This window comes from Physella acuta, unplaced genomic scaffold, assembly GCF_028476545.2.
Source record: "Physella acuta isolate Inbredline_101_S28 unplaced genomic scaffold, ASM2847654v3 ptg000256l, whole genome shotgun sequence".
NCBI classification, from domain to species: domain Eukaryota; kingdom Metazoa; phylum Mollusca; class Gastropoda; family Physidae; genus Physella; species Physella acuta.
The window spans coordinates 762,932-779,477 of record NW_026731775.1 but is presented as its reverse complement, the minus strand read 5'-3'; the positions used below and the strand labels follow the sequence as shown (position 1 = coordinate 779,477).

At 33.4% G+C, this 16,546-nt stretch overlaps 2 protein-coding genes across 4 annotated transcripts; one reads left to right on the top strand and one right to left on the bottom strand.

Annotated features, from left to right (window-relative positions):
* On the bottom strand, positions 1 to 7,728 carry LOC131938752 (uncharacterized). Its single transcript, XM_059296897.1, has 7 exons — positions 7,637 to 7,728; positions 6,684 to 6,721; positions 6,102 to 6,441; positions 5,359 to 5,553; positions 5,067 to 5,236; positions 4,845 to 4,941; positions 1 to 4,677 (listed from the first exon to the last, which is right to left on the bottom strand). The coding sequence occupies exons 2-7, from the start codon at positions 6,684 to 6,686 to the stop codon at positions 1,919 to 1,921; spliced, it is 3,564 nt and encodes a 1,187-aa protein (XP_059152880.1). The 5' UTR covers positions 6,687 to 6,721; positions 7,637 to 7,728; the 3' UTR covers positions 1 to 1,918.
* Positions 7,729 to 8,682: 954 nt separating this feature from the next.
* LOC131938723 (intraflagellar transport protein 56-like) lies at positions 8,683 to 15,427 on the top strand. Of its 3 annotated transcripts, none has more exons than XM_059296858.1 (18): positions 8,683 to 8,803; positions 10,332 to 10,469; positions 10,638 to 10,730; positions 10,900 to 11,014; positions 11,137 to 11,332; positions 11,462 to 11,531; positions 11,765 to 11,866; positions 12,058 to 12,132; positions 12,377 to 12,479; positions 12,744 to 12,853; positions 12,961 to 13,024; positions 13,253 to 13,341; positions 13,539 to 13,622; positions 13,718 to 13,787; positions 13,951 to 14,057; positions 14,196 to 14,329; positions 14,573 to 14,655; positions 15,136 to 15,427. In XM_059296858.1, exons 1-17 carry the CDS (start codon positions 8,801 to 8,803, stop codon positions 14,643 to 14,645), a joined length of 1,626 nt encoding a protein of 541 aa, XP_059152841.1. In that variant the 5' UTR covers positions 8,683 to 8,800; the 3' UTR covers positions 14,646 to 14,655; positions 15,136 to 15,427. The 3 variants fall into 3 exon arrangements, with proteins under 3 accessions (XP_059152841.1, XP_059152840.1, XP_059152839.1); XM_059296857.1 differs by having other exon boundaries at positions 14,534 to 14,655; XM_059296856.1 differs by lacking the exon at positions 14,573 to 14,655.
* The last annotated feature ends 1,119 nt before the right edge of the window (positions 15,428 to 16,546 follow it).

Genomic DNA, 16,546 nt, shown 5'->3' with positions numbered 1-16,546 from the left:
ATTGAATGTCTTCTACTACCTCTACCTCCACCAACTCTCAGAGTTCTAGATTCAAATCTTGGCAGTATCAGGGATTTACTGTCTCATATGGCTGAACTGTGGATTAAATTTTCTTGGCAACAAAATATTTAAATATTTCATGTCCAAGCCATCAGATTGTTTCCCTTTATACAAAAGAAAAAAATCCAAAAAAAAAACCCCATTCTTCATTTAAGTGTTAAAATAGAAAATGCAAAGAAAGATAACAATAAAATACAATGAAATACATATATATTCAATATGCACATATTTATAAATACTTACATAAAAAGTGAAGTTCTAGGACTACTTTTGGAGTCTTAGTACTTCATCCTTTTAAAACAAAATATCAAATTTAATAATAAATATATTATTTATACACAACTATTGCTACAACTAATTACTTTTTATTTCATTTGGTAAACAATAACTGTATTGAAATGTATTTTTTATGAAAATGTTCTGTCGTGAATGACTGAATTATCATAATAAAAAATAACGGATGTGCTTTTTTTTTTGACCTGTGGACATTTTGGACTGAATTATAATATTTGATCAGAATATTTGATGAGATAATCAAACTAATAATTTCAGTGATAATTGTACATACAGGATTTTTTAATATAGGGGCTGCAGATACCATAGATAATGTAATAGAAAGATGAGTGTAAGCTCTAGTCTCATAAATAAAGGTGCTCATAGACAGCTCATGGTGATAATTTAGCACAGAAGGATGAGAAACTTTGATGCTGTTGGTACATTTTTACAACTTCATAAATGTTTGTGTAGTTCACTAGGGGCTCAAGAATGAGTTGTTTTATAACTAAATTGCAGAAAACCTCAAAATTCTGCATTATTTTTGAAAGTTCAAGTTCTATCAAAAATTTTAAAGCGAAATATTAAATTAATTTTTACAAATAATTTACAAATAATTTTTAAAATGTGTAGTTATAGACAAACAAAAATAAATATTCTAACATGATTTTCAGTTTCACGTAAGGTGAAAATAGAACCCAATTTTTATATTAATTTTAAAGTCACAAATTTTTATTAATTATGTAAACCTTCTCTACAATCTGTACCTTAGAGCTTGGTTATGATATTTTCCTAAAAACTGAATGTACTTACATGTCTATGATTGAAGATTGTGTGGTCAATATCAGCTGTTTATTTTCAAAAGTATACTAATTTCTAATATTTAAATTTTTAAGTTTTTGAAAAATCTAAGTGAATTGAATAAGCAACCATTCAGCAAATAGAATTTAAAAACCTACACAGAGTGCAGAAATTGCACCCTACCTACTGTTATGTGAGACATAGGTGTTAATAAATAAACCAACAAATATTTAAGAATTACTTCATTTAAATGGTCTACACATTGTCAGTAAATTGAAATACAAAAACCATTATCAACAACAGAAAACTGTAACAACGATTGAATGAACTGGTTTGACCTTTGTTTATATTTATCCAGTTTTTAAAAATTGATGGACCGGTTATCTAAAGAAAAAAGTAAATAAAAGGCTACACAATTAACAAAGTGTAAACATATTAGAATCACTGTTTGCATGCTTAATAGAATTAAACTGAATACATTTTAAAATTCCCAGTCATATCTCAATAAAACCAATTGGCTGCAATACCAATAAAAAAATAAAAAATGTGTGTTAGAAACAAAAAACATGACGTAACTCAGAAGAACACAGCTACCATTTCACTAAACATAACGTGATGTAGTTTGTTTTTTTTATAAAGTTTTAACATGCAACTTATTTTCAATAAAGAATAAATACTCTGTTTTAATGTTTCAAATAAAAAATGGACAACTTGAGACAAGAATATAAATGCAAAAAAAAAAGTGTTCAAAAGCCAATAAATGTATGAACTTGTCCTGGACAAATTAATCACTTGAGGAGCTGAAAGAATCAGAATCACATTTGCTGGATGAAAACAGTGGAATCTCTCTGATAGCCAAGGGAGCTGTTGGGTCCATAAGCTGAGATTCATCTACGGGGGTCAGTAGTTGGCTGTCTAGGGGACTTGTTTGTTCTGCTTCCATTGAGTCTGGGTGGTCAGAGGACTTTGATAATGTTTGTATACTGTTGTCAGTGAGAGGGTCTGGGTTAGTGTCTCGCAGATGGCTGATGTCAACTGAGTGAGAATCTGATGTTGGGACCTCGGCATTAGAACTAGTCTGTTGGTCTAGAGGTTGACTGGTGGTAACTGGTGGAGAGTCTGTATTTACAGCAAGCGATGGTTCCAATTTTGATTTGTCTAACAAAGTGTCATCCCTAATGACAAGATTAGGGGAGCCAGCAGCCGAGTCATTGTCTTCAGACTCCGAGGTCTGATTGTCTAGAGTTGAAAATAAGTCGACCAAGTGTCTTTTACACAACTCAGACAGGGACTTGACTCTAGTACTAGCATCCTCTAGTGATGATGAGGCTCCACTGTCATTTGAATGAACAGCATCCAGGAGATCCAAATCAACTGAAGACTTGGTACCCAATACACGATCTTGATGCAAGGACTTGCCATCCAGCATGGCTTGAGAAAGTAAAGCTTCTGGCTGTGTGTCAAGTAACTCAGCAGGTAAGTGTGTCTCAGGTGACTTGACTGTGTTTTCTGACAAACTACTTTGAACTTGTGCTACATTCTTCTGCGCTGGGTTTTTGACAGGTTTTGCTTGCACTAGAACTGCCTTCCCTTTGGGGGGTTTGTGCAGGGAGACTAGAGGTTTGATTGAGGACAGGTGAGAGGCCTGTGCTGGCTGACCTGGGGTCTGTGATGTCAGCGTCCAGACACTGTCAGCAGGGAGGGTTGTGGTGGGGGCGGACACCTGGCCAGGCCTGAGGGTCACCACCTGGATGTTGCCTCCCACAACCACTGGGCTGTCTGTGTGAGGCTTGGCTGCAGGGTTAGCTATGACAACACTGCTTTTGGTCTTGCCTAGTGTTGATATTGTGGTCAGGGGCTTGACCAGCACGGCTGTTGTGGCAGCTGTCAGATTGGCTTGTACAACTTCTTTAGGTGTGGATGAAGCTTCGGTCTCCTCCACTGATCCCTGGCTGCTCAGTGATGCCACTTGAAATGAAGGTGTGAACAGGGTCGTGGGTGATGTCATGGGTGTTGTTGACTTGACTGAAAACAAGTCCGGGTGAAACAGAGTTGTTTTCCCATTGTTCTCCAGTGCCACGTATTGCCTCCCCTTCTCCAGGTTGAGAAAAGCTTTCTTGATGATGCTCCCATGCTCCATGCTCTTGGTGTAGGTCAGGGGCTGGAGCAAACTGCTGCCTGAGGGCGCCACGCCCCCACCTGCCTCCTCTATCACAATTGGTGGGGGGAAATGTGTCTTTTTGATTGGAGCAAGAATGTTCTGGATGATAATTTGTTGGACATCAGTGCTGTGTTTGACAACTGGCAGGGCAGTGGCATCTGTCAGTGGTGGTGACATGGTGACCAGATGGTCGTCTTCAAACACTATTTCTTCTTCTGTCACCTGCTCAAAGCCCGCCACTTCTGAACTGCCTGCTTCAATAAAGTAGTTCTTTCTATGCCTCCCTAAGCCTTTGCCTCTCTTTTTACTGCTCCCAGAGGAATGGCTGCCGGACTGAATTTTGGAGCCACTGAACAAGCCTTTGGCACAAGGTGTTTCAATCATAAATTTGCCATCTGCCGCATCCGATTTCTTCAATACAGAGATTTTATTTGTGTCATTTAACATGCTGCGGATAGTCCGAGATTTAGGCTTGGAGTGGCCTAAGTCAGCCTCTGTGTCAGCACTTTCTAGTGTGCGCCTTAGTATTTCCTGGTACTTTTGAGATTTGTTTGAGACGGTTGTGTACACTTCAATATCAGCAGCAGTACACTCTACTGGCTCCCCGTACACTATTTCTTCATGTTCTATATCAATATCTGAATCTTCTACTTCCTCATCTGAGTAGGATAGTTCGGCCTTGATTTCTTCTATAGCACTATGTTTGCTTTTGCTGGATTTAGAAGACGTGCCATTTTTCTCAGCATTGTCCAGGCGTGTGGCAGCCTCCAGGAGGAGCAGACAGGAGGACATGAGAGGCTCCTGGGACTCGGAAAGACTTTTAGATGTGATACGTTTTGACCTGCGACACAGAATTTTTGGGGAGTTGCTGCGGTGTTTGGTGCCTGGGGATAAAGCCGAGGAGGGGCTGGTCTCTTCCCTGCAGTCTGAAGAACAGCTCTCAGTGGACTTTCTCTTGCTGCCTTTTTTCACAGAACAAGTTGTGGTCTCCACACTCTCTGAGGCTCCGAGGCATGTCTCATCCACTTGGAGTGAGGACTTCCTTTTCCTGGTCATGTAGCCCTTAGACTCTTCTTTGACAACACTACTCACAGAGTAATGTTTACCAGCTGAGTCTGTTTTATCACTGTCTTCATCTGTCTCCTCATTATGCTCAACTTTAAATTTTGATTGCAGCTTCTTCAACATTTTTGTGTTGTTGAGCTGGATATCATGAGAGGTGTGTCCAGCATCCAAACCTGCAGAGCTCATGGCAGCTGAAGCCAGCTGGTCTAAGTTGGATATTAACAGATTTTTTACATAGTCTCCTTCATCTGGTGCACTCAGCACCTCCTTATGCAGAACAATGGATCCCACACCTTGCCGCAAGACAATTGTCTTTTCTGTAATGGTCAAGATAAAAGTTTAGATACAAAATAAACAAATTAAATATTCAACTTTAAGGTTTTAAATACAGATATTTGAAATAACCTTTTTATAGTATTAATATACTTTATAAATAATGGATAATTAGAATAAACCATGAAAATAAAAGTTCTACTGCTCATACGAGTTTTATCAGGTCCCGCAGAATAGTCATGGTCATGATGTAGACCATAGTCCTCCTCAGGAACATCTGATTTATCATCCAACTTCTGTACAATTACCTGTTGTCAAATAAAAACAGAGAGCATTAGTGTTTTTCTTCAATGAAACCTGAGATCAAATGAGAACAACTTTAGCACAGCAGTAATAGCGTTATGATGAAGACACTAGTAAAGATTGTACTCACCTTGTCCTCTTGAGAGGCATCAGACTCAGTCTCAGACCCACATTCTTCACTAGACGCCAAGTCTAAAACAAGGGACTGAACTGTGTGTCTGGCTGGTTTCTCATCATACTCAAGACTTTCTAACAGCTCTTGTTTATCATAGCTAGGATGTTCGTATGTCTCCTTTACTCCTACAAGCAAGAAATTTCAAATTAAACATTTCAGTTAAAACAACAGGTCGAATATCTTGTATATGTAAAAAGTATTTAGCATAATACCCATACTGTCTTCATTAGTTTAGTCTGTATCTTACTTTTTGTTTTGGCTCTCTTTCTACTGATGCTTTGTTCATCATTACTTTGGAGGAATTTGTATGTTCTGCATGCATTTCGACCCCTCCGTTCTAATGCATTAGTCAACTCAACAACATCGTGCAAGCTGTGAAGTGCACACCGGAAATTGGCTTTCCATCTCTTTGGTTCAGGAGGGTCCCCCTCTTTGTAGATGCCTACAAATGGATGGATAAAAAATTAGCATACAGATAGTACAGATTATAGATACAGATTATATTTCAAGTGCTTGAATAAAACAGTTATTTGATATTGTTTTCCTAAACTTTTACCATCTTCAAAGAGGAAATCTTCTTCTTCTTCTTCGTTCTTAATTATTAGTGTTGAAGGGGATCGAGATTTATCTGCCAGTGGGTTTGAACTCGAAACTTTGATCGAATTAATCAACCATGAGCTTTTTGCCGACTCGACCACGCCTCCAACACAATTAAGCATAAAGTGTCAACTGGTTATGCGCCATTGAGGCCATTGACTCCGATTTCAGCCTGCTTTTCTTTTTGGATTTGCTTCCATAGCCTTTGTCCAACCAAGAACAAACTACAAGGCAGCAGTTGTTTAATTTTGGAGTTGTCTCTCCTAGAAGAGTGGCTGTCCCCAGCTAACGAGCCTCATCTACCCGAGGGTTCGAACTCGAGACTTTTTGGTTTAGCAACCATGAGCTTTGCCGACTCGACCACGCCGACCCCTAAAGAGGAAATAATTTTACCTGTATGCCGTGCCCATCGCTCAAAAACATCTCCATCAGTTTCAAGGTTCCACCCAAGACGAGAGGCGTGTTTCCATGATATCTGAAATATTCCTTCATGCCTGTTGGTCCAGCGCAAGCCAAATACATTCCCGACATCTAACAGCTCCATTAGCCATGGACGCATCCTTTGACGATCAATAGGTCTTACTGGACGTCGCAACTTACAGATTTCTTTTCTATCCAGAGAAGGGAACTTTTCAAAGTCAATCTGTAAAGGAACTACTTTCTTTCCTGAGGTGCCTGGTGCTGTGCTGGTGGAGACTGTTATTACCTCAATGCTGTGAGGTGTGTCCAAATCCTAGTATAGGTAATCATACAGCTTTAAATTAGGCATATTTTAAAATTTAAATTTCAAAAAACTTCTCTAATTTATTTTTGACAGATATTTAATCTTTCATGCTGATCTATGTATGAGGTTTAAACATGCAGGAACATACTTTTAAAAGTTCCCATAGATTGAGATAGAAAGAGGCGAAGAAAAGAAAGAAAGTCCAACAAAGCAAACCTTGCTACAGAATAGAGTAACATTTGCATACTCACCATTTTGGTCACTATTTTCGTTCCAAGAATGTAACAGCCTGAAAAAAAAAATTGAGCTTTTTATTTTAATAACAAAAAGAACAATCTAAATTTTAAAATGTGTAGGCACAATGAAAAATGTAAAATTATTTTCATGTATATAAAAACTTAACAGAAATGGTCTTTTTTTAGCTAGTTACAGGTTTCTGATTTAGAGAAGAAAGGTAACTCTACCTTTGCTTAAGTTCATTTTTTAAAATTGCATAGATGCAGTTTTACACAAATATAAGGTAAACTTAGGTTTAAAAAAAAACACGGAAGTTTCATTTAAGTATTACTTTAAGAGTAGACTAATTGTTAATTAAAGCTTAGTAATTATATATAGGCCTTTATAGCCTATATCAGTGGTAATACTAATAGTATACTATAGGTTATGTATGAGTCATTTTTAGTAGGCCTAATCATCATATGTGACAAAAATCAGATGTTTTTATGATATTATAACTTAGTAAAATAATAAACAATTGAGTAGAAGCCTTGACCTAGCTTCTTAGTCTTAAACTAAACTATCGTATAGGCCTAAAAAAATAAAAAATGTTTGTGATCGGTGTAGTCAGTGTAACTCAGTAACTCACTGAGTCTCACTGAGTCTCAGTGACTGTACTGTACCAGCCTGAGTCTTTTTTTTTTTAATTTTAGTTTTTTTTTTTCAAGTTTTGAAGTACTGGCTTCCTCAAATATAATAAATCATACCGCCTTAAACATTTTAATCAAACAATAATATTAAGGTTAGTGTTTACTGTTAGTGTTAGCTGTGAGTTCAGTCATAAAAAAAAATAATCTAAAAAAACAAGTGGTCAAAACGAAAGTGAAACTAGCAAAATAAAAACAATACAATAGCAAGCCAGTGTTTTTCATATAGCCTATATGAAATGTTTTCGTTTGTGTAGATATCTTATTTATAAATGACTTACGTCTCTCTAACAGCTAATAACAACAGAAATCAATCAAATATATTTTTGTTGGTAGGGACATTCAAGTTTCTCTTTCATTACGGAAGTACCTATTACGCATTCTATATTCAAGGGGAGATAATATGCGAACGCTTGTTTTTTCCACTGTTTTATCGTTGTAGGTGGCACTGCATGAGTAAAATAATTTAGCTTTCTGTTTATACGCATGCGTGAAAACATTAGCAACTGTACTTTTCCTTTCGATGTTAAAAATAATCGACATTTAGCCTAGTCACGGATGAATGCGTTATGAAATCGTTATTTTTTCAGCCGTAATCTTTAGCGTTTTTTATTTGTTTTTTTTTAATAATTAGATCTACACCTTCGCAACTTTTTTTTTTAATTTCACCCATACCCAAACCCAACCCGTTATATTTTTATGATTAGAAAAAAGGAGTGGGGGGGGGGGGGGGGGGGGTGTTAGAATCAGTGTTACCGAGGTTCCTACTCATATTCCAAGCCAAAAATTCTCACTTATATTCAAGCAGCTACCTGTTCAGTTAATATTTGTTTGATAGAAATCACCAAATTGTTCGTAGACAATACTAATTGTACTGCAGCACCTTGTATTTGTTTATTCTAGTAATAAACTGTCTGTAAATTGTGTGAGTATAGGTCTGGCCTACATAATATTATGTAGAACCACGGGAGAGTGGAATTGATGCGAAATTTTGCTGAAATTTTCTAAAAACAGACAGATTTATAATAAAGAAAATTTTGTTTACATTTTCTGCCTACATACATAGATTTAAGTCCCGAAAACTTTAAGAAGCTGTTGACCCTGTTTAACTAAAAGACAGTATAAGCCTAATTGACTAATTGAGTATGTCTTTTTTAATTAATCTTTTTTTTTTATTATTTGTAATAGACATAGATCTAGATCTAATTATGAGAGGCCTATTTGGCATAGTACATCACCAGGGACGCTATGAGCAAATTACGTTGCTTTTCATTGGATAATCATCTGCTGTTAACCAATCATCTAACGTTATTTGTAACCGGAAGCAAAAGATCCCTGTGTCAACGTCTATGAAGCTACATTCCTTTATAAACACTTCACTTATGGAAAAATAAAACAGTACTTATAACAGTTATTTATTACCGTACCTTATTCAATCTTCGAAAATGGTAATGCATGTGTAATGCTGTCATTTTGATGTTATTCATCTGATCAAATAGATTCTATATCTTATCTAGATTCTAGATAATAGATATTAATTACTAAGATATACTAAAGAAAATTAGGTAATCTATCGTTTTGGGTACGTAAAATCGCCCGCGATTTGTAATGTGAAAAACAGGTGACTCCTTAAATTTTAATAAATATTTCACATTTTGAGGAGGATTAATGTTTTAAAAAATTCAAAAATGTTTCCTTGATTCATTTATGTACCTGTTTTTAAACAATTGAATTAAAACTTTTCCGTAATAAATGAAGACTAGCGATGTTTCCAACAGATGCAACCATGCTCATTTACTATAGCAGCCATCTTGTCTAAGTTTTATTTTTATAAGCTTTTAGCGCCAGATTCAGGGGGAAGCCACTCTAATTTTACAAATGGCTGCTGATTATATAGCAAATCTTGCTCTCAGACACTGCTGTTTAAAGTTAATTTCTGGCCTATATCGATATACATAGCCATTGATTTAGTTTTATTATTCATTTATCTATAATATTTGACACAAAAGTATGACAATATACTTCTATTAAAGCCTTGACAATGAGGTAACGTTTTCGTACATAAATAGCCGCGGGCGATTTTACGTACCCAAAACGATAGATTACCGAAAATTATGTCTGTTTAGGCCTACTTTGTTTAGTTTAAAATTAAACAACTTAAGTTTTAACTTACTTACTACTTAGAGTCTAATACTTATTAATATTATACTTAATTAATTATGCTACTTTAAACTTTTTTAAACCTATTTTATTTTAAACTTTAAAGTAAACTAATATTTAAATATTAGTATGTAAACTTTCTGTACTTATCTTTGTTCAACTTCATTACTTTTAATGGCCTATAATAATACTAGACTATAATTATTAGTTTATTAGGGGCCTATTACTTTTTTTAGTTTAATTATTATAAATATTAAATAGGCCTAAGTACTTTAGTTAATTATTATAAATAAGTAGGCCCTGGGCCTAAGTACTGAAGTTTTTGTCTTTTAATAATTCAAATTGGGTTTGGCATGATTGAGTCGGTAAAGCTCATGGTTGTTAAGTCTCGAGTTCGAACCCTCTGGCAGATGAGGCTCATTAGCTGGGGAAAGCTACTCTTCTAGGAGAGACAACTCCAAAATTAAACAACTGCTGCCTTGTATTTTGTTCTTGGCTCGACGAAGGCTATGGAAGCTAATCCAAAAAGAAAAGCAGGCTGAAATTGGAGGCAATGGCCTAAATGGCGCATAACCAGTTGACACGTATACTTAACTGTGTTGGAGGGGTTCCCTTCCAACTAAAAATTAAGAACGAAGAAGAAGAAAGAATTCAAATTGTACTAGATTTTAATATACTTAGCTTTAGTCCTGTGCTGCCTTTTTCAATTTACTTGACTTAACAATTTCATTTAACAATGGCAATCTTGTCTAGACTTTAGATCTACATTCAAGAATAATGACAATATATTTTAACACTAAGTAATTTTTGTCTTAGATGCTCTCTAGAACAAAGCCTGCTGTAGGCCCTGGGGCCACAGCAGCAAGTAAAGACACAAAGAAAAAGAAAAAAATGCCAACTGTGGAGGAATTTCTAGACATGCGGGACTATACTGGTGCCATTACCCTTCTTGAGGTATTTGGATCATTTAATGATGAATGCTGTAATTAATTAGTAATTAGCTGTTCTAACTCTAGTTGAGGAAGCTGTTATTTTTTACTAGATGCTTGTACATTCTTATGAAGTCTGCTCCTTAGATTTATTTGGTGTATAATATCTCACAAAGGCTGTCTAAATTTTCAGTTTAGCAGAAATGCTGGAAAAGGCAATGAAGAAACAGATATGTGGATAGCTTATTGTGCTTTTCACTTGGGTGATTACAAACGAGCAATGGAGGTACCTTGCATTTTACTTTACTAACCTAAATGTTTAGTGCTAAATACGTTTCATTTATAAATGTAATGAAATTGTTATTTATGTATATTTAAAAACAGCTAACTCTTGTATTTGAGTTGCTTTTTATTTAAATTAAATCTTTTTTAATGTTTTTAAATTTTCATATTAGGAATATGAAAGACTTACAAAAAGAGATGGTGTCAACCCAGATATATGGTTGTATCTTGCTTGCTGTCAATTTTTTCTTGGAATGTACCCTGAAGCAGATCAAAACTGTACCAAATGTATGCTTATATTTAAATATCATACCTAATTATTTATATGAAATACTTTTTAAAATCTTCACTGATCAAGGAACTAATAGATTTGACATTTGTAGTTCACGTTATATTTTTTTTTAAATCAGGTCCTAAAGGTCGTCTTCAAAACAGACTTCAGTTTCATCTTTCTCATAAGTTTGGAGATGAGCGCCGATTAATGAGCTTTCACCAGAACCTGCAAGATATCATTGAAGATCAATTGTCCCTTGCATCTATTCACTATTTGCGTAGCCACTATCAGGAGGCTATAGATATATACAAGAGGATCTTACTTGACAATAGGTTTGTTTTGGGTTTTTTCTTTTGTCTTGAAATATTTGTGTATTTAACTACTCACTGTAATAAAATACTTTTTCACTTTTTACAAAAGAAGCAAACCATTTATTCCTAAATTTGTTGTACTTATTGCAGGGATTACCTAGCATTGAATGTCTATGTTGCCTTGTGTTATTACAAACTGGACTACTATGATGTCTCACAGGTAATAGACAATTATAAAACATTTTTAACAACTCAACTATTCATGCCTAAATAATCCAAACTTTAAAAATTAAAAGCAAGACTAGAATTTGGATTCTTTTTTCAAGATATTCTATAATATTTACTTTTAAACTTGTTCCTTTGTTTTCCAAGCTAGTGTTCATAATTCTGCCAGATTTACTCATTGCGAATTAGTGTGTTGTTTAAAATATTGATATTAATACATTCTATCAGGAAGTGTTAGCTGTATACCTGCAACAGTTTCAAGACAGTGCTGTGGCCCTCAATCTGAAAGCTTGCAACCACTTTAGGCTGTATAATGGCAAGGCTGCTGAGGTGAGAATGGCATCACATTTTGAAGTTTTAACACATTTCATTTACGCTGAAGAAGTTGACTTTCTGATGCTTTCTTATGTTGTTAATATATTATTGTGTGTGTTTGTGATATAATTAAGTATTTTTGAAAAATGTATGATTTTTGTCGCTGGGTTTAAAATTATCCTAGTGTTGGACTAATTATTTTTTAGGCTGAACTGAAAGCTCTTCAGGAAATGGCATCTCCATCATTTCAGTTTGCTCAAGATTTGATTAAACATAATCAGGTATTGGAAACATTTAAAATGTAAAGTAGAAAGGTAAAGAGATTGTGATATATGTGTGGTTTAAATGTTAGCTTTTACAGATACCATTGTTGTTGTATAATTTATTTTCAAATTGTTAGTTACAACAAACTTAATTTATTTGGTTTTATGTATGCTCTAATTATTTTGAGTCAATATTGATGCAGATGTTAAAAACAAATTATTGGATTTTTCAAACAAAATTTTTCTCTTTTTTAACAATTAGGTAGTTTTTCGAAATGGTGAAGGGTCTTTACAAGTATTACCTCCCTTAATAGATGTGATCCCAGAGGCCAGACTTAACCTAGTCATTTACTATCTTAAACAAGGTAACATTCAGACTTAACCTAGTCATTTACTATCTTAAACAAGGTAACATTCAGGCTTAAACTAGTCATTTACTATTTAAAGCAAGGTAACATTAAGACTTAACCTAATCATTTACTATCTTAAACAAGGTAACATTCAGACTTAACCTAGTCATTTACTATCTTAAACAAGGTAACATTCAGGCTTAAATTATGCTATTCATCACCCCTCTATAGTCATTTTAATTATATTTGTTTGAATAATGTGCTCCATATCATCCAAAGATGACATACCAGAAGCTTACAACTTGATCAAAGATTTAGAGCCCACGACTCCTCAAGAATATATTCTCAAGGGTGTGGTGAATGCTGCACTTGGACAAGAACAAGGATCGGTTGGTTGGTTTTTTAATTTTACTGTGTGTTAAGGCATTAAAATTATCAACTGAACTGATTCAAAAAATGAACATTCCTTAAGAATAGAATAAATTTAACCTTGCAGAGAGAACACATGAAGATTGCCCAGCAATACTTCCAGCTTGTAGGTGGTTCTGCCAGTGAATGTGGTATGTATGTACATTCTCTTTCTAACATCTGAATGTGTTTCAACTTCTCTTGAAGAAAAGGAACTGAATTTCTCAATCTTATCATGAATTTATAAACTGCATTAATATTAGTAATACACTTCTCCATATGATTACACCAATAACGTTTTTGTTATAAAAGTATTTGTGAGCTGAGTTACTGTAAGATTAATTTCTGTGCATTTATTACATATATCTATATTTTTTTAGATACTATCCCTGGTAGACAGTGTATGGCGTCTTGTTTTTTCTTGCTTAAACAGTTTGAAGATGTTCTCATTTACTTGAACTCAATCAAGGTATTTTCATTTACTGGTGTGAAGTATCAATGTTAAAACATATTTTTAAAATACTAATGGAATATTTATTTGGATTTTAAGTTATATTTCTAGAACTAAGTTATCTTTCAGATCAATTTTCTAATTTGTATTTAGTGTATTATTGGTTTTTTCAAAACAATATATCTTTCTACATAATTAGATTTTAATATTTTCAGAGTTATTTCTACAATGATGATACCTTTAATTTCAATTATGCTCAAGCCAAAGCTGCAGTTGGTAACTTCAAAGAAGCTGAAGAAGTTAGTATTTATAACATAAATGCTTACAGTATATCATATTTGTTATTTATTTATACCAGCAGGAGATGTTTTAATAATTGTTTTTGTCCTTTCAGATTTTTTTGCTAATACAAAGTGAGAAGACAAAAAATGATTACACATACTTGAGCTGGCTTGCTAGAACATGTAAGTTTATCATGTACTGCAGCTTGTTTTATTACCTTGTCATTTTAATTGGTTGACATTTGAGTTAGATTGATGTTTTCTAACTATGGTAAATGTCAAACACTATTTTAAGATTTTGATTCTGATAAAACATGTTATCTAAAAATGTTTGTACTCTGAAAAGACATCATGAACAGAAAAGCCAGGCTAGCTTGGGAGTTGTATTTAAAAATGGAAACATCTGGAGAATCATTCAGCTTACTGCAACTTATTGCTAATGACTGCTACAAGGTAGAATTAGAATTTCAACCCTTTTTTGTGTGCATATTTACTAAGTTAATTTAATTTTTCTGAATTTGCTTTGTTTTTAGTTAAAGCAGTTTTATAATTCTGATCTAGCAATATATTTTGTTTTGAATTTGTTTTTAGATGGGACAGTTTTATTATGCTGCTAAGGCATTTGATGTGCTAGAAAGATTGGATCCTAACCCTGAATATTGGGAAGGCAAGCGGGGAGCTTGTGTTGGGGTCTTTCAGCTCATTATTGCTGGCAGTGAACAAAGGTAGTGTTTACATTTTTTACTTGATATAACTATTAAAATAAGTTAAATAATTATTACTGCTTTTTAGTCTCAATAATTTTTATTTAGTTACTACAAGATACAAGTATGCAGCTGTTAATGTTATTGGCTGCTGTATTGTTTTTATTTATGTGGGTATCAAAATAAGAAGAATTACATAGTGTACAGAGATGTAATGTTTTACAGGGAAAAACTATTGGAGATAATACAAATTCTTCTCAATAGTCGATATCCTCAGGTAGAGGAAATGATTTGTGCGTTTAGAAAATGGGGATGTGAAAATACACTTATGCTGTGAATGGATCACAGTGAGACTGTGGTTTTTTTTCAAGAGTTTGTTATTTGCGTTTAGTTTATCAACTTCTTGTGTGATTTCTTTTGTTAAGGTCTTATAATAGTATCACTTTTTTTTTTGTTGAAAGTTAAATTATGGTTTGAGTTTAATTAGTTTTTTGTGTTTACTTTAATCCAGTTGTTTTTTTTTACATAACATACACAAATACAAATTGGTATTTAATAATATTTATTGCTTAAAAATATTTGTTTTTATTGATGACATTTTGTCAAGTCATAATTGTATTTTTAAAATAATACACACAAATATAAATAGATATTTAATAACTATTTTTTTATGTTCTATTTGTCAAATGACAGTGATGGAGTTGTGAACATTAAATGTACAAAATTTCTAGATTTTTTAAAAAAGATTAAATTTACCTAAAAGTCTGGAATGCAGAATAGTGATTTTTAAAAACCTAGTGCCTACATTTTTTCTTTTTTTCCTGCAGAGAAACTCTGCGAGATGTCATCAACATGTTGCGCAATACAAGCAATCCTCAGGTGGAGTACATCATTAGGACAATGAAGAAGTGGGCTAAAGACAACATGGTGCCTGTACCATAAACACAACTATTTTTGTTATTCCATCTGTGATAGTTTGTTTTGTTTTTAATTTTTATAACTTATGTATGCAATTCTTTAAATTAAACAAGCACATTAATTTAGTGCTTTTATCTAATAAAAATGTCCTAGCTTTTATCTGTAAATCAGATGAATTCAAACTGATTTTTCAGTTTTACTGCAACTGAAAGTCGAATTGTTGGGGAATTTTTATTATACATTTCTGTGTAATTATAAACTGAACAACAAATGTTAAACAAAAGATCTGGTATGGAATATCACATACTGTTTGGCTTAGGAGATTTTTTGAATACTGTCAGTGTTTATAGAATTTTTTTGTACATTTATATTTTGTAAGTAAGAGCACCTGTTTGTAAATACATTTCAGATAATATTTTGAACAAGATAAATTTTAATAATTTTTACATGAAGATCAGTCTCCTGTTTATTAGTATGTTCAATACAATGTGTTGTATTCTTGATACAGTTTTAAAAAGTATAGAAGGTTACAAGTTATTGTCTTTTTGGAAAATCTGGTCGATAATATAATCAAATCAAAACATTTAAATACAAATGTACTTGTTTTTCAAAGTAGACACAATAAAAATGACTTTTAACTGAATTGTTTGTATTGTCATTTGATCTGAAATAACATACTTTTATCTTAACCGTAACATGATAGTCACAACTCTTATTTTAGCTATTAGATTATGGCTGCTCACTGTACACATAAGAATGTTATGGATTTAGCTATTTTTATGATAGTTTAGCTTACAGACATAGCACTTCATACTGCAAAAAAATTGACTTTACAAAGCCTTTTATAGATAAGTAATTGAAAATCTACACAATGAAAACTGTAGATTTATGTGGTTTTTATTTTGTAACAATCACATTAGTTTTTAATACTTGGAATGGGTATACTTAACAATTCATAGGTAGTTACTAATAAATATCACATTAACAAAATATGGGCAAAATATTTACTTAGGAGTCTTGTAAAAAATTACATTCAACATTCAGTCATAAATTATAGGCTAGCACAATGCAAGGTAAAACATTAAGGATTTTTCACACACATTTTAAAACTGTACATATTTATAAACAAAATATTAAAGCAATCCTTTGATTTAAAAACGGTACAAAAATATTTAAAACTTGTGTCATGTTGTGATATATCTTGGACTTCAGTTCACAACAATTAACATTGGCAGTGGGCTTTTAGCCTATAATATCATTAAATAGAATATATAACATTATCTTTATAAAAACATGCAGACCAATGAAAGAAAAAGCACT